At 39.5% G+C, this 23,759-nt stretch overlaps 1 protein-coding gene and 1 long non-coding RNA gene across 3 annotated transcripts; both read left to right on the top strand.

Moving 5' to 3' along the window:
• The first annotated feature begins 529 nt into the window (after positions 1 to 529).
• LOC125931595 (melanoma-associated antigen B16-like) lies at positions 530 to 5,424 on the top strand. Its single transcript, XM_049643663.1, has 2 exons — positions 530 to 630; positions 3,851 to 5,424. The coding sequence occupies exon 2, from the start codon at positions 3,917 to 3,919 to the stop codon at positions 4,919 to 4,921; it is 1,005 nt and encodes a 334-aa protein (XP_049499620.1). The 5' UTR covers positions 530 to 630; positions 3,851 to 3,916; the 3' UTR covers positions 4,922 to 5,424.
• A 728-nt stretch (positions 5,425 to 6,152) lies between these two features.
• On the top strand, positions 6,153 to 18,184 carry LOC125931597 (uncharacterized). 2 transcript variants are annotated; one of them, XR_007460465.1, is made up of 3 exons: positions 6,153 to 6,283; positions 6,803 to 6,891; positions 7,646 to 7,869. It is a non-coding gene; the product is annotated as an uncharacterized LOC125931597 (long non-coding RNA). The 2 variants fall into 2 exon arrangements; XR_007460466.1 differs by lacking the exon at positions 7,646 to 7,869 and adding an exon at positions 17,847 to 18,184 and having other exon boundaries at positions 6,154 to 6,283.
• The last annotated feature ends 5,575 nt before the right edge of the window (positions 18,185 to 23,759 follow it).

Below are 23,759 nucleotides of genomic sequence, written 5' to 3' on the forward strand. Positions count from 1 at the left end.
GCAGACACCAAAATACCCTTCTTATGCAATGTAACCAGTAACACGAGAACAGCATTTTCCGACATGTAAATATACCAAATTAATGCACAGTACACATTTAGTTTCCACAATGTTATGTATTTCAAATTTATTCAATAAAAAATATTTTTAAAAAGTTTTTGAGTGACGTCAGAGGAGACAAACAGCAAAGAATAAAGGGAGGTCACACACATGGGCCGGTGCCATATTTGAGCTCTAAATATCCACCATCTGTGGCATTTCCTCAGTTCCTCTCAATGTCTCTAAGAAAGTAAGGACATCGTCATGAGAGGAATCAGTGGGGAACAAGAGAGGACTGATTCCAGGGCTGACACAAGTCAACAGCAAGACAACGTGACCCGTAGGGACGTACAACAATCTCCACTGTGAAACAGCTCTGTGCACAGAGCCCCGCCCCTGCTGTTGGCCATGCCTCCCATGCCCCTCCACGCCCTCCCTACGCCCTCCCCCCCTACGCCCAGCCCCGCAGGCGTAACCGGATGTCCCACCCCCTGACTTCCTCCCACAGATTTTCGGCTGTGCGGGATTCCATCTTAGGCCGGTGGAACCAAGTCAGCCGCCAAAAGAGTCCCGGTTGCGCCTTGGCAGCAAGTAAGATTCCAAATGAGGACTGAGGGGACCTCCTGCCACAGAAATGAGGGGACCCATTAGATGAGAGCCCCAGTCCAACCCAGGGAGGCGCCAGACCAGTCAGGCTGATCTACCATGCACTTCCATTTTGGATCTGTTTGAGGTGAAAGCTTTCTGTGGGGGGCGCTAAGAGTCCCCTGACTTACTGCTAGTCCAGAAGAGGCTCCCGGGTGAGTGCTGAGGGGACCACTCACCCCAGACAGCGGCGGGCTCACCGAGCCTCAGCCAGTCTGTCAGCCCTGACAGACTTCGGGCAGGGGCGATGGGAACTGTGGCTGACTTCTGCCTCCAGAGTCTGAGGGAGGTGAGAGCTTAGTCTGAGGTAGTTGGTGTCACGTCGGCAAAGGCAGGAGTCCCGGCGAGGACCCCGCGTGAGTTCTCATGCTTCCACTGATCCCGGGTAGCAGTTGTGGCACGGCGTCAAGCCTGTGTTGTCAGCTCTTGATGCCGGTGGATGGGGTGGCTCTTCACTTCCTTTCTGGGTGTCTCAGACTTGTGGGGCCTCGATTGGAAGGTGGAGCGTCAGGTGATAGATGGCAGCGGGCATAACACCAAGCGGTATTCAGGTTGCCTAGCGCATGTGAGGATTGTGGGCTCGACCAACTGATGGCGGAGGAGCTCCACGGAGCCCTTCCCCTGTTGTCAGCCCTGAGAGGCGCAGGGAAGGGATGGTGGGCGGAGGCGACTTTTCCTTTCCTCCTCTGGGGCTCAGGAGGTTAAAGGATTTGTTAAGTCAGCAGGAGTTCCAGGCCCTGGCAGAGGTCATTGAGCCATATTTCAAGGGCAAACTCGCCACATACGAGTGTAGTTGCACAGATCACTGGGAACCCTTGGGAGATTCTGAGCAGTGATAGCCAGAGGAGACACCCAATCACTCCTCCATGGCGTTCACTGAAATGTGAGGGCTTTTATTGTCAATGGGTTAAAGTGAGTTTCCTGAAAGAGGTTTGAGGGGCCTGCCCACCACAGAACATACTGGTCCCAGAGTGTCTAGCCCCTACTGTGAATACTGGTAAGCCTGGCTATGGTGACTAGATGAGACTTTTCATGCTTTCTCACTTGTCTAAGGGAGAACAGGCCTTTGGGGAGCAAGAGTGGCATTAGGAATCAGACGTGTTCTGTCTGAGGCCCAACCATTAGCCACAGTAAAGACCTTGAGTGAGGGCTGAGAGAACTACCCATACCAGAAGACTGGAACCTATCATAACCCTCCTTAGTTCCCGTGACAGCCCTTGGAAGTTCTGGGCAGAGCGCTCATGCTGAGACATTCCCTCATTTCCTGGGTAGTGAACTGAGGGTGATGAAAGTTCATCCGGGGAAGTGATATCAGATCCCGGGCCCTACCAGTAGTCGAAGAAAGCACCCCAAGTGAGACTGATGGAGACACCCACTTCAGAACAGACTGATAGCTACAGAACTGTGTCCCTTTGTCACACCTGCAAAATTGGATGTGATGGGCCCCTAATTCCTCCCAGGGCAAGAGTCTTATACACTGTCAAGATTCAAGATATAGATCGTGATTGAGCAAACACTTGACCATCCACTTGAATGCAGAGGGGACCCCATGATATCTGCCCTACGCCTATACTTGTTTCCTGAAAAGCCGCAGACAAAAATGGTCAGAAATCTCTTTTTTTTAAGTTTATTTTATTTATTTTGAGAGAGCACAAGAGGGGCGGAGAGAGAGAGAGAGAGAGAAAGAGAGAGAGAGAGAGAGAGAGAGAGAATCCCAAGCAGGCTCCTCACTGCCAGCATGGAGCCTGATGTGGGGCTTGAACCCACAAACCGTGAGATCATGACCTGAGCCGAAATCGAGAGTCAGATGCTTAACTGACTGAGCCACCCAGGCGCCCCTGTCAGAATTCTTAGCACTACAGGTTATACACTGTGGTCCTAGGGAGGTGGCAGTCTTGGTCTGCAGGGGGCGGGTTCAGATTAGCAGTGGATAGAGTGACCAGACAATGCAGGAATTTGTATAGAAACTCACAGTAAAGAGCAAAAACAATCCAGCCCAGAACATACGATCACTGAGGAGCCCCCATACCTTTATTGGATCAGGGTAACTGGGCAAGTATCCCATGCTAAATTGTGTATTCTCTTCCTTCCTGGGCATTTCAGGCGGTTGAGGTCCTTGGCCTATGTGCCCACGTTACACGAGGTCCGCAAAGGAAGGATCCCAGGGCTTGCCAACAGTCACAGCAAGCATCCTGAATGAGGTCCAAAGGGCTTACTCACCTGAGAACAGAGGGACCCCTAGAATGCCTAGCTCCTCCTATTACTCCAGGAAAAACCCAATAAAGGTGGATACATGGCATCCTCCCTAAACTTCTTGGGGTGACTCAGGAAAATAAAGCACTCTTGTATCATGAGTGATTAACATCACTTGGCAGATTAGTCCTGCCTGAGGCCCTACCAGTAGCCAAGGCAAGTACTTTGAGTGCATACTGAGGAACTGCTGACCACAAGAGAATGGGGAAGACAAGCCTAGCCTGGCCCTGTTCAGTGCTGAGAGGCTATGGGCAAGGCTCTATGGTAGTCGTGACCACTAATTACCTCTTCCCCATCTTGAGGTGAAGCCTTTGGTCTCAGGGGGCAGTGCTAGTTCAGGAAATGAAGAGATCCCAGGATTTGCCTGGATTCAAAGCAGGGCAACGGAGTGAAAACTGGGGGGGTGGGGGTGGGGGGGAGGTGGGCACTGACACCAGTACAAATAGCATCCACAGAATCTAGCTCCTGTTGTCAGCCCTGGGAAACCCCAGGTAGGCTTTCTGGAGGAGGTACCTCCAGGGTTCCTGGTCTTAGGAGATGTGACTTTGGTCTTAGGGGCACCACCTCATAGTAGCATGGGGAGATGAGCCAAGCCCTGTTGAATGCCAAGGTAATGAACTTGAGTGAGGATTGATGGGAGCACCCTCAGAACAGAAATGGCTCTGTAGAGCCAACCACACCTGCCTAGTGTGATCCCTGAGAATTCTCAGCCTGGGTTTACTAGCAGCATCCTCCGGAGCATTAAGACTTCCTCCTTCATGCCCTTCTGGGACACAGCGACCAGGAGTCAGGAAACCTGTGAGGCCCTATAGCAGTGTTGTCAGGAGAAGTCCATTGGAGACAGCTCTTAATCAGTGCCACCCCAGTTGAGTTTAGCAGCTGAGGCTACTCACATCTGCCTTCTTCCTCTTAGGTGGCGATTCCCCATTGCCTACCTTTTTGTCCACACTCCTGCCTACTGCCATCCACAAGAGATATCATGCCTCTGCCCCAGAAGAGTCCACAATACTCATGTGATCGATGCCTTCCAGCCCGCACTGTGACCCAGGGCCTGGAGGATGCACATGACTCCAAGGCTCTGGAGGAGACCTGTCTCTCCTCCCATCCTCTAATGCCTGGCACTTCGAAGAAGGCTCCAGGTGCTGGTATACCCAGCAACCCTGAGAATCCTCAGAGTTTCTGCTCCTCTTCCATTGCCATCACAACCACCTCAACAAGTGAGCTGAATGAGGGCTCCAATAGCCAAGAAGAGGAGGATAGCACCTCAGGGGCTGGGCCAGATGCCAAGAATGTGCCCATAGATGCTCTAGATAAGATGGTGGCTTTGTCGGTGGATTTCATGCTGTTCAAGTATCTAAAGAAAGAGCTCATGACGAAGGCAGATATGAAGATCATCATCAAAGGGTATGAAGAGCACTTCGCTGAGGTCTTCCTGAAAGCCTCTGAGCGCATGGAGATGGTCTTCGGCCTTGATGTGAAGGAAGTGGATCCCATCAACCACTGCTATGCCTTCTTCATCAAATTGGGCCTCACCTATGATGGGGTGCTGCATGGTAAAGAGGGCATACCCAAGACGGGTGTCCTGATACTTATCCTGGGTGTGATCTTCATGAAGGGCAACAGTGCCACTGAAAAGGAAGTCTGGGAAGTTCTGAAGTTGACGGGGATATATCCCGGGAGGAAGCACTCCCTCTTTGGGGACCCCAGGAAGCTCATCACCCAAGATTTCGTGAAGGGAAAGTACCTGGAATACCGCCAGGTGGCCAACAGTGATCCCGCACAATTTGAATTCCTCTGGGGCTCAAGAGCCCACGCTGAAACCACCAAGATGAAAGTCCTGGAGTTTCTGGCCAAGGTTCATGGGACTGACCCGAGTTCTTTCCCATCTCAGTATGAGGAGGCTTTGCAAGAAGAAGAAGAGAGAACCCGAGCCAGAATGTCAGCCATGGCTATCTCTACTTCTGTGGCCACTACAAGTTTCTAGTGCCAAGTCCAGTCACTTCTCTTGCCCCTAGTGAAGCCTGAGGCAGGTTTTTCACTTTGTCTTTGAGAAGGTCAGTTAGTGTTCATAGAATTTAGGTCTGTGATGAGGTGAAAGCAATAGTTTATATGCCTATGTGTTCCTATATTGTGTAACTTGAAAATTATTTTTTAAACTTATGCATTTGTTTAAATAGTGTTTCTTTTGATATAGATTCAATTAGTTAAAATCTCCAAGTTTATGAAAGTATAGATCACAAATTTAATGCTATGATGAGGTTTAATATAGTGTGAGTTTTGTTATTTTATTAAACTAATTGTGAAACCATCTTAAATAATTACTTGGAAAAGATAACTTGGAACTGCAGTAGGTATTTACTACAAATCTGAGAGTGATCAGTTTTAAGGTGGTTGAGTTCAATAAATGGGAAAAAAAATTGTCAATCTGTGGCCCCCTTTTGCCTTTTATATTTTTTTTATAAAATTAGATTATATATTCTTTAATATGCTGAACTTGTTTATGGATATATAAAAATAAATGTCAATAAATTAGACCCCCTGTTTGTTTCTTTTATTCCCCAAACCTTAACTGAACATTTGCTTTTGGAAATCACTATGGTGGTCTTGAAGATTCTAGCATTAACAAGACCTACGACCTGCCCTTTTAATTTTTATCTATAGGATCAGCAATCCTGTAATTATGGTGGGATATCTTCTCATATCTAAGGGGCAAGTAAAAGAAGGAGTTAGTATGTGAGTGGAGGTGTTCCATTTGAGACTGTAAAATGTTAGTGCCCTGGAGAAAGTAAATTTGGGGATTGGGGAACCTGGAATTCCTATAGTGAGTGTTAATTTTTAACTTAAATTTGGATGTAGGCAAGCTGAGCCTGCGGGGGGTGGTGATCAGATATTAGAGCTTCAGATAGTTTGTCACTGAATTGAGACTCACAAATCTGATTGCAAAACTGTTCTTTTATTTACTTTGGGTAATGGTTAAAAAAGACATAAATCTCCATTGGGGCAGGAATACAAGTTGTTCTGTGATATTGTTCCTGTGCCATTGAACATAATTCACGAATGAAGTTTTTAAACACTTTTTTAAATGTTTATTTATTTGGGGGGGGGGTGGTGTGTGGGATGGGGAGTGGCAGAGAGAAAGGGAGAGAATGAAACCCAAGTAAGCTCCATGCTGTCAGTGCAGAGCCTGACACAGAGCCTTTATGATCTCATAAACCTCAAGATCATGACCTGAGCTAAACCAAGAGCTGGACTCTCAAATGAGTGAGCCACCCAAACACCCCCACAAACTAATTTTTATACACATAGTCTTCGAAGAGTTTTGAGAGATAACTGATACTTCATTGAGGTAAGATACCAGGAAACCATTGGGTTGGCTTTTGTTGCCCTGGCCTGGGAGAGCCTGAGACTACTCCATTTAAGGCATACTTTAAATAAGTTATTTTCAGTGTGATTTTGCATAGTCTAAGAAATGCTTATATTTTTATGACTGTGAAATTAATGAGAATAGGAGTTATTTGAATGGAACAGAAGCTAGGGAGGCAAGTACTTGGTCCTTGTCACAAATTCTAGGAATTTTGAGTTGCATCCAGATGGAGAAGAAATTCTCTATTATTAAAGAACACAACATCAGAGGGGATATATTTACTGAGGTTTACTTGCTAAGTAGCATTTTGGTTGATCTGATATTCCATGCCCTGTAGTACTTCATGTTTTTTGAAACAAACTAGATTTTTAAAAAATCACTTAGGTGAGGTTGATGGGATCTGTGGTTAAAATAATTGCAGTAATAACTGTCATTGATTAAAGACCTAAGTTATGTCAGACACTATAACAGGTGCCTTACATATATATTGAATTCTTTCAGACAGTTCCATATGACAAGGCTTATCGACTCTTCAGATAAAGAACCTAAGATTTACAATGCTTGGGAATGTGCCCAAGTGCACAGGTCTGGTATGTGACAGAACTGAGGCTAGAGTTGTGGTCTGAGTTCTTCTGGAGCCCACTTGCTTCCACTCCTCCTGCCTGAGGCTCATACTCTAGATTTATTTCTCTTCTCACTATTCCATGTTGCCTCTTAGGATAAAAAGGACTTTGAATCTCAAGTACTAAACACACATGTCAAGAACAAAGGTGAAAAATGATAATCAAATGCAATTTGGGAATTGTCTGTAGGCTTCACTTACCTAGGGTCCTGCTGCCCTTAACCCCAGGGTTTGTTCAGATCTGGCTGCCCAGGGGCTAGAATTTTTGTCCAGTTCCACCTTGTTTGTGTGTAGGGGTTCAGAATATGTCACCCCAGAATATGCCACTGGGGCATATTGGTTATTTTCAATTAAAGGTACCTGAGAAACAGCCGGTGCAGGAGGGACATTACAACTCCCCTTTATCCCCCTAAAAGAAGGAGAGAAATCTCCCATGTGAAAGCTGCCCTCCCTGTACCAGGAGGATAGAAGGCATCTTTATCACCAGAGATAGGGAATTGGGAGCCAAGAAGGCTATATAAATAAATCTTGTTAATTCTTCACCATTTACTTCCCCTAGCCCGAACCCCTCTGCCCTATCAATTCTTCACAGAATTAGTGTTTGTCTAAAAGCTTCCTGCTTTGGTTTCCTCTTTTAGTCTCACATCTTTGTAGGGCTCCCATACATACCTATGTATGTAATTAAATTTGGTTTTTCTTCTTTTAATCTCTTTTTATTACAGGAGGCTTCTTAGTCAAGTACCTGGAGGGTAAAAGATAAATTATTTTTCCTCTCCTGCATGTGCATGACAATGCCCTTCTCCTCGGTGTTCTCCAGTGTATTCTTTTATCCAAATTTGAACCTAAATCTGTTGACCAGATCTTCATTGCATCCTCCTCTGACATTGACATCCTGGTTCCAGTTGAACAGCCCAGAATCATTTGCCCTTTCCCTGACTTAGCAATATCCCGTTCCAGTAAAAGATAATTTTGACAATAATATTTAGACCTGGTCATCACTACTGGGTGTCTTTATCACATTCTCAAAATGATTTCCAAATGATCCAGTGAGTATACTCTGATTTGACAAAGAAGCTACTAGTTTGGGTACTATATCTCTAAGAGATAGGATTTTGACGTTTGTGGTAGAATTTTAATGGGATTTTTAATTTAAAAACAAGAAAAAAATCCTCCCATTTCTTCAATGAGAGTACATTTTAGGTTAAATTTGAATATAGAGCAAGATGAGGCAGAGGGGACTGAGGGAGCTACTGGACACAAACCAATGAGTGAGCTTCACTTGGTTAAAAACCAAAACCTTTCCTGTAAGTGTTAGATGAGGAAAGAACATTGAAGTAACTAAGTAAGCAAACATCTGCAGTGTCTCAGTTTCTGTAAATTCTGGAGTCCTTCTAAGAAGTACAATATGGTTCTTTGGACTTATCTTTGGATAATAGATGATAGATAGATAGTTAGAATCTTGGTTTTCAATGCACATAATTGCATTTGTGCAGATATCCAGGCATTTTCAGTCAGGTGATAGCAGAGAATGGAAAGGTAAAGTTTTGTCAATGCACCAAGAGTAAGGAGAAAATTCTCAGTGTACTGTGATCATAGTGGTTATTGAAAAGGACTGTGCATAATGGTGCTTTTGAGTCAAGTATGACCAACACTTCCTGCAAAGATATACAAGGTCCTTTTGAAAAATATATCTGACTCTGTATTGGAAAACACCTGTTACAAAGTAAGATCTCACAAAGTTGGAGAATCCCAAAAACATTTTGCCTCCTCGGGAACTCCACCAGAAAATGAAGAAGGTTATGGATGTAACAAATTCTAGTGGCCACTCTCTACTAGGCCCCTACTGTGTAAGAGTTTATGGGAGAGACTACAAGTGCTCATCAACAACTTGTCTTCCACTCTTTCCTGGGTACATGGGAAGACTACCGTGCCAAGTTCACTTGCACAAAGTTCACAAAGCATCTTGTGACGAGCCCTTGCCAATGAAATATGAACAAAAATGATGTTTGTCACAGGCCAGCGTATTTGAGAGCCAGTATGCCACCATAATGTCTTCCATCCATTCAGCAGCAAACATGGGGACTATATGCTGAGATGTGGAAGTACAAGATGGTAGCAGCCTAGATCTCTGTTACCTGGTAACCAAGATTCCCTACCAAATCAAAATTAGATTTTATGTGCATAAGGTAGACACTTTTGTTATGCTAAGCCATTTAGTTTTCAGGTATTGTCACTTCCATCAGCTAGCATAAGCTTTATCTAACTCATACACAGCTACTATTTCTGTTGTTAGGCCTATTTAAATATTTTAATGACAAAGCTGATAGTGCACATATTCTTGGTGCAAAAATGTTAAAAATACAGACAAATCACAATCTTTACCCTTACAATAGTCTTTCATAATTCAGCCACATTCTCAGAGATAGCCATGATGAATCTATTATTTTACAGCTAATTGTAGGCTTTCTCATACATAGCTCTGTTATAAAATTATTTGTGATTTTAAAATATAATGGGTCATTATATACATATTATACTGCCATAAGTCTTTCACACTTAATATGAATGCATGATCTTTCCATGACAATACATATGAATGTATTTCACTTTTATAACTGCTCCCATAGTATGTATGCATGTGCCATAATTAATTTAATCATCTTCTGACAGGCACATAATTTTTTCTCATTTCTTGCTATGACTTATAAAACTGAAATATTTTGAACATGGCTTATTGGACTAAAGTATATTGTTCTGAGAGATGAAAATTAGGTTAAAGGGGAGAGTGTATGGAGATTGTAGATTTTTATAAATATTGCCAAAATTTCATCCCCAAATACTGTACCAATTCATATTCTCACAAATTAATGCATGTTAATGGCATAAACACTCACAGATTTATTATTTTATAAGTTAAAGGTACTCAATTTGAGAAGGAAGGATTTAATCAAAATGACCAGTTGACAGGGAATGGGACCAGACAAGACACGTTTAATGAGGGATGAAGATCCAGAGAAAGAGCAATGCCCAGGGTCCATGAGAGAGACTACATGTAAATCCAAGTCCAGACAGCCTAGATCAGGCTGGTAGTCAAAATTCTGAAACCAGAGTTCAGTGTACGATGGAGAAAGGACCAGAAGGAGAGATAGTGGGGAATCTGTGTGGAGTCCAGGACAACTCTCATGAATAGGCTTGGGACATCCCTGAATCACCACTAACAGATGGAAATTATATGGTTATCTGAGTGGGGAGATTACTGGATGGAAGGACAAGAGATAACTGCCATTCTGTTGAATTCCTGAAGATACTGTTAGACCAAATATAGCTGTCTCTACTGCATCATCCAGTAATGTTACTGGAGAATGTTACTAGTGGATTTTGGGAAAGCTACGTGTCTTAACTCTTCTGGTGGTCCACTGAACCTTTGCCCATGTATCGGGCCTGGGATCTGTGTATGGTGGGTCCTCTCCACTGAGGTCTAGGCTACATGAATGTTAGTGTGTAGTGATAGACAGCTGAGACAGGAAAGAAGTACCAATGAGTAGTGGAAGGCAGCATGCAAGTACAATGAGAAGGAAATTTAAAGGGGGTACCCTAGTACTAATTTCCTCAGTTGCTCTTCAGGTAAAAGCCTAGCTGTGGACATGTGTCCTAAAATAATCCAGATGGTGTCCCCATCACAGACTGATTCTCATGTTTCCTGAGTTTGTGGCATCCACCAGAGAGTGGGTATCTTCAGACTTTGATCACTGGCCTATGTTACCAACAGATACTGGCTCAGGGAGAGGGTTAACCTGAGGTGCAGAGATTTGTAGGTTGGATTCAGGACCTGTGGTGATTGTACTCTTGCCTTCTGAATCGACTTGGTGATGGGAATGTAAAGAGTCCAATGCAGGGGGCGCTTGAGTGGTTCAGTCAGTTGAGTGCCTAACTTCGGCTCAGGTCATGATCTTGCTGCTTGTGGGGTCAAGCCCCACGTCGGGCTCTGTGCTGACAGCTCAGAGCCTGGAGCCTGCTTCAGATTCTGTGTCTCCCTCTCTCTCTGCCCCTACCCTGCTTACGCTCTGTCTCTCTCTCTCTCTCTCTCAAAATAATTAAAAACATTAAATTTTAAAAAATTAAAAAAAAAAAAAAAGAGTCCAATGCAGGAAGCATCACATACCATCCTGTTGTGAGCATTCCCAACTCCAAGACAGTGTTTGAGCCTGCACCCACCACAGGTTGCTCAAATAACTATATATACCATTTATAATGGGGGCAGGATTTTTTCTTTTAATTAATTAATTTCTAATGTTCATTATGATACCAGATTTTAATTTTAATTCTCATATTTATCTGTAACATGATTTAAGTTGCTGTTTTCCATTCTTAGGAAGGAAATTAAAAAAAGAAAAAAACTCAGTTGTTTAAGCATCCAACTCTTCATTTTGTCTCAGGTCATTATCTTGGGGTTTGTGAGTTGGAGCTCTGCATCAGGCTCTGTGCTGACAGTGTGGAGCCTGCTTGGGATTCTCTCTCTCTCTCTCTCTCTCTCTCTCTCTCTCTGTCTCTCTCTCTCTCTCTCTTAAAATAAATAAATAAACTTAAAAAAACCATAGTAGGCTCAACATGAATTATTATTAGTTGATAGCCCTGGAACTCCCATAACGAGCCCTGAGACCTTAAGGAAGTCATTTGGTCTAATTATGTCTACTAACACAAAGACAATGAACACATCTGTTCCACAAAACTTTAGTATTTCATGGAGTAGTGGTGAGAGGTAGATAGGGAGAAAGGAAACTGTTCAAAATAAGGAGGAAAAAAAAAATGTGGTCTCCATTCCTCTTTTGCAATGAAAGACATTTTTATTTTAACTACTGGGCTTCCGTGTAAATTTTGTTTTAAAAAGGAAAAAATCAGCTTTTAGAAAACCACTATGAAAACCACTGAACAATATGATAACTATTTTTTTTTCTGAGGCCAACATTTTGTATTTCCACTAGTAATACATATGTACAGAAATACTTTTTCAATTATAATAGCTACTTTTTGACATTTTTCTGTATCCTAGAGATTTGGTTGAAAGTGTTGGTAAATAATGACATTCTATGACTTAGGTACTGTCATTTTATGATGTTGGTTCACAGGGCAAACTGTACCCAACACTTCAGTTAGCAATTTCCAAAAAGGTTATTTTTTAAATGGAATTTAAAGTCAAAAGGTGTTGTAATTGATGCTCTATATGACATTTATTTTCAATTTTTAAATTTTCTTTCAAAGAAACTTCATCTGTATTTGTGAAAAATAAAAGCCATGTCTGTATACTCTCGTATATTATCTTTTTTTTTATTTTTCTCTCTTTAACTTTTAAAAAGTGTTTATATTCGTTCCAGTTAGTGAACATACAGTGTTATATCAGTTTCAGGTGTACTATATAGTGATTCAACATGTCCATACACCACCCGGTGCTTTCATCTGTAGTCTTAAAGTCCAAACATTATTTCTAGTAAAAAGATAAATGGGGAAAGAAAGCATGTTTCCACCTAAATATGCTTTAATTTGATTTTTAACATCACAGCTAAAATTTAAGATTAAATATTAGCTAACATTAGTATTAAATGTTTTAATGATAAAAAGAAATGCAAATATGTAGATAGCAATAGAGAACTTGTAATAAATTAACTGTAATAATACTTAATTTCTTAATCTTTTTGTTAATGTTTATTTATTTGTTGTGAGGGAGGTGCAGAGAGAAAGGGAGAGAGAGAATCCTGAGCAGGCTCTGTGCTGTCAGTGCTGAGCCCAGCATGGGGCTCGATCTCACAAATTGTGAGATCATGAACTGAGCCTAAATCGAGAGTCCATTGCTTAACCAGCTGAGCCTCCATTTGCCTCCTTAATTTCCTAATATGATCAGTCTTCTCCAGTCCCTCACAAGTTTAAGAATACTTCTAATTCTTCTGAAGAATTGCTTCAAGTCAAAAGCCCTCTGCAATGTAACTGCAGCTCTAGGCCAGTTAGCCTGTGGACCCAAAGTCCTTAACTAGTATAGCATTTAACAAATTATCCTAGGAAGTGCTGCTGAAAAAAAATTTCTAATAAATATTATATCTTTTCCTCCAACTAAAATGGGAAAAAATTCCATATAAGAAAATACATCTTAATGTTTGCTAGCAAAAAATCAGAAGGTGGTTGCTCTTTTCCTAAACTAAGCCCTTTTTAGATAGGAATGTGTTTTTTTTTTTTCCAGTTTATAACTTAAAACTTGTAAACCATCAACACCACCTCACAGAGGCTACACAATTATTTTTGAAGACAGTGACAATTACAAATAAAAGATCATCAGAAAAAATATTGACAAGTTTTGCAACAAAGGTGTAAAATTATTTTCCTCCCTATAAAATATGAGTAAATATACAATATAGTCTTAAGGAAAGGAATAAACATGAATTGGACTAGTATGGTAAATTAATTACTACACAGAATAAATTAATTACTACACAGAATTACTACACAGAAAAAGGCTATATCAGCCCTTTCTGTCCTGAGAAAGCAGTATGAAGAGACCTATAAATCTGGTTGATGATTTTACAAAAACTAGTGAAGGGACAGTCTTAGATAAGCAATTTTAAAATTACGCTAGAAAATATTTCATAAGTGTTAGTAAGGTACACATGGTTGGAAGAAAATTGAGATCAATGTTCCTTGATAAGAGATTTTCCCACCAAAGAAGACACCTATAATTGTGAGTCACAAATTGTAATTTCAGTTTCTCCTGTGAATTGAAAAGTATATTTCTACACAGCAGCTCCAGCACATACAAAAAACTTTAGTGGTAGGGCACCTGGGTGGCTCAGTTGGTAAAGCCTCTGACTTCTGCTCAGGTCATGATCTCGTGGTAGGTGAGTTTGCACCCCGCATAGGGTTCTCTGCTGTCAGTGCAAAGTCCACTTTGGATCCTCTGTCTCCCTCTCTCTCTGCCCTTCCTCTGCTTGCACGCATGTTCTCTCTCGCGCGCTCAAAAATAAAATAAAATAAAATATTTTTAAAAATCTTCAGTGGTTAATTAACCCAGTTTAAGAACACTTCCATTATTATTTCCCTTTTATATCATCAGCTGAATCTATCTAATTGGATATATAAACTGCTCCCCAAAGGAGAATTCAGATCACATGTTTCCACTTAGGGTGCCAGTCCTCTAGTGCATAAAATGGATCTTGAGTGGTCTTGAAGGATGGAACTTTTAAAACTGCTGAACTTAGATCCTCCGTTTCTGCAAACCCATCCATTTCATGCATGAAAATGAAAAAATGGTTACTTCATTGCAGGTGGTGATTCTTATTAAGTGAAACATTTTCTTTTATTATGTCTTTTCTTTTATTGTGGGAAGAACATTTAACATGAGATTCTACCCTCTTGACAGACATTGCAAGCATAATACCATATTGTTATTTATAGGCAACATGTTGTACAGCAGATCTTTAGAACTTATTCATCTAACATAAATGAAACTTTATACCGGTTGGATGTTGGATATGTGCATTTCCTTGAATGTAGTGGTGGTATCACAGGTGTTTGCATTTGTCAAAACTCATCAAATTATAAACACTAACTACGTACAACTCTTTGTATATCAATTATATCTTAGTAAAGCTTTTTTAAAATAATAAAAAAAAATTTTTTTTCATACTTCCAAACCTTTCACCTACAGGGAACAACATATAGGTACTTACAGTGAATTTGGGCTTATAAAAAAAAAATCTAAATCTAAAATCTGAAAAAAAAAAATGTGTCTTGGGGCCTAGAAGTAGCTACACCTGTATCAGCATGGAGGTGGGAAAGTGAAATGAAAAGGTTTCCCCTTCTTGGGAAGTATATAGGGAAACTTCCATAAATGGAGACAAAAAGCACGAGCATCAGGATGAGATTTGGGTCACAGGTATGAGTGGCCTAATTTCAAAAAAAAATAAATAAATAAACCAATAGCATATACAGATTAGTTAAAATATATTAAAAGAGCTGAAACATTGCATTACTTTAAAAAGTCACTAATTGGCAATGTCATGAAATATAGACACAGCAAACAGTATATTTAGATGAATCACAAGACCTTAGCCTCAGTGTTAAAAGATAAATCAGAGTGGTTAAAATATAAATAAGGAGTATTCTAAAAATAACACTGACCTCAAAGTCTCAAAGACCCCATAAAAGCTCGTCAGATGTCAGAAAGAATATTGTACACTATAAATAATGATTAAAGTGACTAAGACATCATCTCTGCTTTAAAGAAATATGTAATTAAATAAAAGACAATGACAAGTAGACAAACTACTGTATCGTTAGGTAAAAGATGACAAGGGTATTGAAGCAAAAGCCGAAGGGAGGAAGTGGCCTTTCAGAGGGTCACTGAAGAAAGCTAGCATTTTGAGTAATCTCTATGCCCAATGTGGGGCTCGAACTCACAACCTCGAGGTCAAAAGTCACATGCTCCACCAACTGAGACAGGGACCCAGAATAATAATGCTAGCATTTTGAAATGGTTGTGTTTGGAGCAAAGGAAAAGGTCTCTTCTATCAAAAAGGGAACGCAGGATAAGGCAAAGAGATAGTATTTGTTCATGGAAGAAGTACCATTTGGCTCATGAGAAAGAAACAAGGAGACAAGTGGGTGGTTTGGATGCCCGCACAGGGGACTTTGTGGACAAGAGATGACAGGAGAAGGACAACAATTCAGGTAGATTAGACAGGAGAGTCTGAGGAAAGTAATTTTGTCATCAAAGATATTATAATAATGCAGGAGAGATAATTAAACTGATAAGATAAATTATAAAGGGGATTGTATTTGAGATAAAATTCAAAAAATGCAGAGGAATAACATCAGAAACACTATATAACCAGAATGTAAGTTGCAGTCAAAAAGAGTGCCAGCTTCAGAAAAAGGAGGTGCTCTTTCTATCAGTTCATAAGGAGCCTAGGATCTCCTAGGAAAGGGTGGAGCTAGTGGAGGATGATTATTTATAGCAAAGAAGCTTTGCAATTGATGTGAAACAGGGATTCAAAGACATAACACTTCATCAACTCTGTCATTGTCAATGTACAGGGAACTCTGCGCTTCCATGAAATGAAGATCTGTTACATCTTAATGACATATAGTCAAGTTACCAGTTGAAAATAATCTAGGCCTGGCCTTGGAAACACAAATGGTGCAAGAGCTGAGGAGATCTAAAATGTCATGTCATATGTAATTTTCTAATCCAAACTTCAACTACAACAACCTACACAATTTTCTAAATGTGTATCACTTGTGCATGTTCTATATTCTAGCCATGCCATTTCCTCCTAGCAAACATCTTGTCTCTCCACTTCTGATCCAAGTCTAATACATCCCTTAAGAACCCAAATAATTCCTGCCTCATCAAAAAGTCTTTGGCTGATAAATTTAGATTATATTGATCTCTTCCCTTATCTTAATTCTACTCTCCTGCAAGTCTCCCAGTCAGTTTGTATATACTTCAAAGGCAAATTATTTTTATGTCACCAAATTCCCCCAAAAGAACAAAAGGTTCAAAAATAGTGAGCATAAATATGGAAAATTTTTGATAATTACTCTTAGCGACTTGATGTGAAAGGCCAAGTAGAATTCTAACAAAGAGGCCCAAAGACAAGAACATATGCTACTACTATAGAGATTGACACACATATACTTAATTAAACAAAAATGGAAAACTTTCATTTTACTACTAAAATAGAAAATGATAGGGGCGCCTGGGTGGCTGAGTCCGTTAAGCACCCGACTTCCGTTTACGGCATGATCTCGCGGTTAGTAGGTTTGAGCCCTGCGATGGGCTGACAGATGTGCTGACAACTCAGAGCGTAGAGGCTACTTCGGATTCTGTGCCTCCCTTTCTCTGCCACTCACCTGCTTGCACTCTGTCTCTCTCTCTCTCTCTCTCAAAAATAAATATTAAAAAATTAAAAAAAAAAGAAAATGATAATACATCTATACGAATGCCATTGTGCTTTTAAAATTTATTCTTAGAGTATGAGCAATGCTAATAAAGTACTCAACCTTCGGTCTCTTGGCTTATGAAATCCTGACCTCCTATTAGGACTACTTTCTAATTAAGCACACGTGGGTGTATATACACTTCTACATATTTTTAGAAATGCAGTAGATTTATATGAATCCATATTTTAGTTTCCACTCTGTAATAATATCCCATGAAAATTTTTTTCAATTCATACATTAAAAATGTATGAACAAAGCAATAATACAAAGGAGTAAAGTAACAAAGATTATTCATAAAATGGTTCTAGAATCCACGCTATAAAGGCACTCAATTGTATATGGCCATATGAAATACAGTTTCATGAAGAACTTCATTAATAACTTGGCAATTATGCAGCGTTGTTCAGGATTGTTCAGTCATGTACACACACAGAGAAAATGGGAATAAAACTCACCACTGTGCTTTTTAATAATCACTTTTATTAATTTCATCCTGAATGCTCACATAACATGTTCTGGATCAGACACAGACTTATTCATTTAAAACACAAATTTACCTGGGGCACTTGGGTGGCTCAGTCAATTGAGCATCCAACTTTGGCTCAGGTCACAATCTCACAGTTCGTGAGTTCAAGCCCCACATGGGGCTCACTGTTGTCAGTGCAGAGCCCACTTCAGATCCTCTGTTCCTTTCTCTCTCTGTCCCTCCCCCATTCATGCTCTCTCTCTTTCAAAAATAAATAAACATTTTGAAAAAAATAAAACACAAACTCATTTAAATGCAAATAATAACCATGTTCTCTGTCACACCCTGATTCTTACTCCTGGGGTCACCTGCTGAAAGCCAGGTCAAATGTCCTATACTTACAAACTTTGAAGTTATTATAATCAGTGATGAATGGAGAAAAAAATGGATTTTTTTCTGCTTATTTACAGGAGCAAGAGGCAGCTACCTTTTCTCCTCTTCTTGCAATGATAGAGAAAAACCTTTGCTTTATGGAGATGGAATGGGAAAAAAAAAACCCGAGTTCTCACTCTTACCTTTAGATACAAATACACCTTTCCCAGTGCCAGACAAGCCCTGATGTTCCAGGACTCTCGAACCTAGAGATGTCTCCAAAGTCTCGTTTTCTGTTGACATGCAAATATACACCTCTTGATTTAGCTAAATTTCTCTGGACTTATAACTTCCCAAGGCTTGTTCTTATGCTAGGATCCCAAATGTAAGCAACATTTTTTTCATGAATCTCCAGCTCTGGCAGGAATACATTTTCTCTACCCCTTATACTTACAGTATATCACATTAAAAGCCATTAGTACTCATGGGATACGCAAACTTAACAATATAGTGTAAAAAATGTGGATGAAAATGATGTGTCCTCAAAGGAGACATATAAATATTGAAATAAACTATGGCCAACACATCTGGGGGTCAAACTGGGACATGAAGAATGCTCTACGCAAAGCAGCAGTCGGGGAGCAAAGTGAGGTGGGTTCTAATGGTCTGATCCTGGTGTATATATAAAATATTATTCTCACAATGGCCAGTACAGCCTTACCTCCACCAACAATGTTACTGTCCTCTCTGGAGAGGGAGTGAGAAACACAAACACACAAACAAGTAAATAAAAACCTCAAAGGTAAGATTTTGAATTACTAAAATCAGGTTTCATGGAGATATATTGAAACCCAGGAAACACTTTTTTTTTTTTTTTAGCAATGATACTTAACTGAAATGTAGCTTTTTGCCAAAGATACCTTTTCCCCCACACCTCTCCTGAGTACAGACAAAGATAAATACTGTATGTATGATCTCACTTATAGGTGAAATCTAAAAATAAACTCTTAGAGAGCAGAAATGGTGGTGGCCAGGGGCTGGGAGGTGGGGGAAATAGGAAGATGTTGGTCAAAGGGAACAAACTTGCAGTTGTAAGATGAAGTTCTGCAGATCTAATATATAGCATGGTGACTACAGTTCACAATACTGTTATACACTTAAAAATTGCTAAGAGATTGGATCTTCAATGATCTCACCATACACACAATTGTACTTACATGGTGATATATGGGTTAACTAGCCTCATTATGGTATCATTTCACAATATATACATGTATCAAATCATTATGCTGTACACTTTAAACTTACACCATGTTATATGTCAATTATATCTCAGTAAAGCTGGAAAAAAGAAAATAAAAGAAAAATCTAGGTTTCCATCCATCCACTCATCCATTTGTATATAAGCAGAGGAACAGCCTATAATGCTGTTCACTCAGTATTAAAAGTTGATGAATCACGCATGGTGAGATTTTTCACATCCTTTTTTTTTTTTTTTTTTTTTTTTTTTTTTACTTTTCTGCCATCTTTGAATTGTAAATATTGAGTATGCATTATATTTTCAGAGTTATTCTTCCAATTTTTAAAATTGCCCCCCACATTTTGTTCCAAATGAAACAGAAGAGTAGTTGCAAGACCTTACATAATTAGCTGCTATATAGTGAAGACAATAATTGCTAGAGGAGATCAAGGGAGGAAGAGATCATTTTGGGCTGTCTTGATGGGCATATAATTTTACCAATATTAAAACAAATATTTAGGCCTAGGTACATATGGGGGATTAATGAAAAATAAATAAGTATATCACATTACAAGTATTAAAGATATAAGCTATGTAATTTATTGTATACATAAATTATCTTATAAAGCAACCAGGAAATTACTATTTAATTTTATCTCTAATCATATATTTGTTTGAGTCAGTGTTTTGCAACCCTCACTGTGCATCATAATCATCTGGGCAGCTTTAAAAAATTGTAAATGCTGAAGATGCGCCTTACCAATCTCAGTTGGTTGGGAATAGGTCCCAAGGCATCTATAATTATTTAATCTCTCCAGATGATTTTTATATGCACCCAGGTTTGAAAAAACACTTCTGTGGCCACAACGGGAAGAGACTTTGTGAGAACTCCAGAGGTCTAAGTTAAAGAAGTCTAACGTTAATATTACAAAGAAGCAGTAACCCACATAAAAATCATGGGCTCTGTAGTCGAACTGCCTGAATGTAAACCCAGGTATACTTTTTATCAATTGTACGTTTCCAGGAAAGTCGCTTAAACTCTTTGTGCTTCATTTTCTCCATATGTTTAATAATAGTAGTGATAATATTTAATCATGTTGTTTGTTGTACGGACTAAATGAAACAAATATATGTCACATGCTTAGTCCTTTCCTGGCATTCAACAAATGCGGGTTATTGTTATATTATTAATCATGGGTTTGTCAAATATTCAATCAAAGTTAGGGCAAATTATATTGTTAAACAACGAAAGTTTAACTGAGTAATTTAAAAGATTAAATTGGCATTATTGACCAATCTGTGAATAAGGCAGCATCTCAAGTAGCAGATAGAAATGAGCTCCATCAAGCTGTAGAAAAGGAAAGGTTTTTAAAGGTATCCAGGGAGATGGGGGTGAGGGGAGGGAGGAAATTATTAGCAAAGAATGCATTGTTTTAGGCAAGGTCGGTCTCCTAAGGGGAACGGAAAAGGTCTATCAATAAATTTCCTAGTGCTGATATGATCAGGAAATTCCATGTTGACTGGTAAGGAATACATTCCTGGGAGGGGGTGTTGAAACAGTCAAGTTCAGGTATTAAGTCATGGTTTGCTTACGGGGCTCATAACATAAGTGACTCCATTTTGAGCCTGTGGTTTTTCTTTTTAACAATATCAAAGAACAGAATATAAGTGAAATCTCTGTGTCATTTTGTCTTATCCAGACATGTTTTCCTTACATAATACTGTAGAATAGCTCTTGTTCTTTTGTAAATAGCCCTGAGTCTACTCCCCATCAAAGAACTCAAGGACATTTGGGATTTGTTAAAGCATTTTGAGTAAAAGCTAAATATTGTAAGAATACCTATAGGGTGCCTAATGCCTGAGATTGATGGAAGAAACCCACAATTTTGCAGGCTAGAATACGATATATAATAAAACCAAAACAAATATATAAGAACTCACCAAAAGATACATTTTCTACACAAAAACTGATTATCCTGGAATGTGGTGGTTGGTTGTCTGCTTCATTCCCTGTTTTCTGTTTTCAATGGATACTACAAGCAATGAAACCTCTATCATGATTTAAAAAGTATCACTGTTCTTAGAAGCTTAATTATTTTGGAGAGAAGCACTATGACATTTAAATTCTATTATATGTACTTGCATTGTTCTGAGTTGGATATTATGTTCTATTTTTATACCTATTTGTGCAAAAGTTTTAAGCCGTTTTCACTTCATAATATATTTTAAAATATTTTTAGTAATAAGTCGCTACCCATTCCACTATTTGTTTATTCTCAATGTTGTCTTGTTTTCACAACCTGCTTTTCCAAGTCAAATTTAAAATTATTTTACCAGCTTCCATAAAACTCCTATTGGTATCAAATTTCATAAATTTTACAAATTAACTTGGAGCCAATTGACATTTACACATTTGAGTTTACCCACAATGAAATATTTTATGTATTTCCACTTATTTAGGCTTTCTTTTATACCAATATGAGAGTTATTTTGTTTGCTTTCGTCATGTAGTATTGGTCCATATCTTATTAAGCTTATTCTAGTTATTTTTATATGCTTTTGCTATTGAAGTAGACATTTTTACTAAATTGCCTGTTTATTGCTGGCATATAGGAGAGCTATTGATTTTTACCAGTTTATTTAACAAATGGCAATATCGCTAAGCTGTCTTCTGAGTTCTAATGGTTTTCAGTGACCATTCTGGGTTTCCTAGGTGGACAAGCAAATAATTCACAAGCCATTATCATTTTGATTTATATTTTCCCTTATTTATGCACATTAGTTCTTAAATTTTAAGATATCTTAATATCTTAACATTATTAAAAGTGTTTTTAATATTTTGCTATTTTAAAATATTAAAATATAGCCTCTGGATGAGCACTGGATATTGTATGGAAACCAACTTGACGTTAAAATATATTTAATATATGAAAAAATATATAGCCTTTTAAAGGTTTCTTTATATAACCACACTTGTAAATTTGATATAGAGGTCACTGTACTTCAAATTATGGGTGGAAGAAAAACATAAAATTGATACTTTTCCATATATGGTTTATATAATACAATATCAACTTCCAATCATATAGTAGGTATACTGCAGGTCCTAAATAAAAATTAATGAGATTGAATTATATTGCTGTTATTTCTGAGGTAAAAAGAGGGCTCTGTTTTCCCCTAGTAATGACTAAAAGACTTGCTTGCAGGACAATGACCAGTGCTGCTACTTACAGTGGTGTGTTGAATCATTTGTAAATAAGTTTTTAGAATTTAAAAACCAGAAAATGTAGAAAGGGTCGGAATTCACCCCAGACAAAAATGAGTTGGTAGCAGTGAGTCACACATAAGAGAGTTGGGACACCAAGGCTTTTCTTTCTAGAAGCAGCTTTATTCGTGCCAGCACGGGCTCAACCCCAAAAGATCCAAAAGACTGAGCCCCGAGCGCAGCAGGGGATTGCCTTTTGTACAATTTTTGCTCCTTTGTCTCCCATATGTGGCAAGATACAGTCTGAATGGGTGGTCTATGTTACAGAGTCATGAGGGATGTTGTGCAAGGGCACATAGCCAGGTTGCCTTCCTTTGTCTTGAGGTTTTCACCACATTCCTTAGGGAGGGGCTCTACCAAAAGCTAGGCAACACTAGCCAATGATGTCTCCCCTAATCTTTCTTTGTTGCCATGGTCACATACTGAATGGGTTATACTCATCAGAGTAAAATCAGAAAACAATTTTTTCTTTCCATTGCCCTTTCAAACCCATTCTGTGTGCTGGTTCTTTCTGTGTCTTTTGGTAAAACTTCAGAAAGTCCTATAAAAGTTTTTGGTAGCTCCTAAATAATAGAATGTCCTTCAAGCACTTTCAGTTCCTGGAAAATCTAACTTCAGTAATTAAATATCCACTTTAGTGTAATAAACACATAAACCTGATCTTATCCAATGGAAATATTTCCCATTCAATGGAAATATTTCTCCTCCTCTGGCTCAGATCTGTCTCAATCCCTAAGGCCTGCAATCTAGCAGGAGGTCCCCTTTATTTTTCACTCCCTTTTATTCCCCCCTTCATCCCACTCCACCTCAACCCCACTCCCTACTAGAGACACTGACTCTAGCTCTCCAGAGTCAGAAGAATAAAGAGAAAGAAGAGACAAAAAACAACAACAAAAACCAAAAATCATTTCTTGAGTAGTCTAGAGAGAATCCCAGGGTTATCCACAATGGCTGTTTTGTAGTGTTAAGTTTGCTTGCCTATGGGAGTTCTGTGGATTCCTCACATACACCCATTAGAAACTTCCAGTTATATTTTTCAAAGTATGGGCAATGCGTTTTCTCCTCCTGCTCTCTTAGTCCTTCAACCCATAACTCCTGCACATTTCATGGTCTATGTTATACCGACTTTCCAATGGGGACCCCTTGCTTCTTCAGGCAGTTCTCTTGGGAGGGATCCAAACAGCATTACACCTGTTTTCTCTGACATTTTCCACATATGAAAACCCACTCAGGCATCCCGGCACTACTGTCACTGGAATGCTGTTGCCTTTCAAAGCAACCTTCCTACTCTCCCTTTACTAAATCCTTTCAGACCTTCTAGTTATTTTTTCTAATACCAGTATTTATGATCCCCAGGTCCTGAGGACTATCTCAGGTAAACTTCCCTATGTGGTCTCTTAGAGTCCCTTCTCCCATTTGGGTTAGGGTGAAATGGATGCATCCTCTCCCTCCCCCCGTGGGAGATGTACACAAACAACAACACATGGATAACTCTCAAAGCAAAGT

Source organism: Panthera uncia, chromosome X, assembly GCF_023721935.1.
Source record: "Panthera uncia isolate 11264 chromosome X, Puncia_PCG_1.0, whole genome shotgun sequence".
NCBI classification, from domain to species: Eukaryota; Metazoa; Chordata; class Mammalia; order Carnivora; family Felidae; genus Panthera; species Panthera uncia.

Excerpts from the sequence above, each read along its gene's own strand:
- LOC125931595 (XM_049643663.1), top strand. The coding sequence starts at position 3,917 with ATGCCTCTGCCCCAGAAGAGTCCACAATACTCATGTGATCGATGCCTT.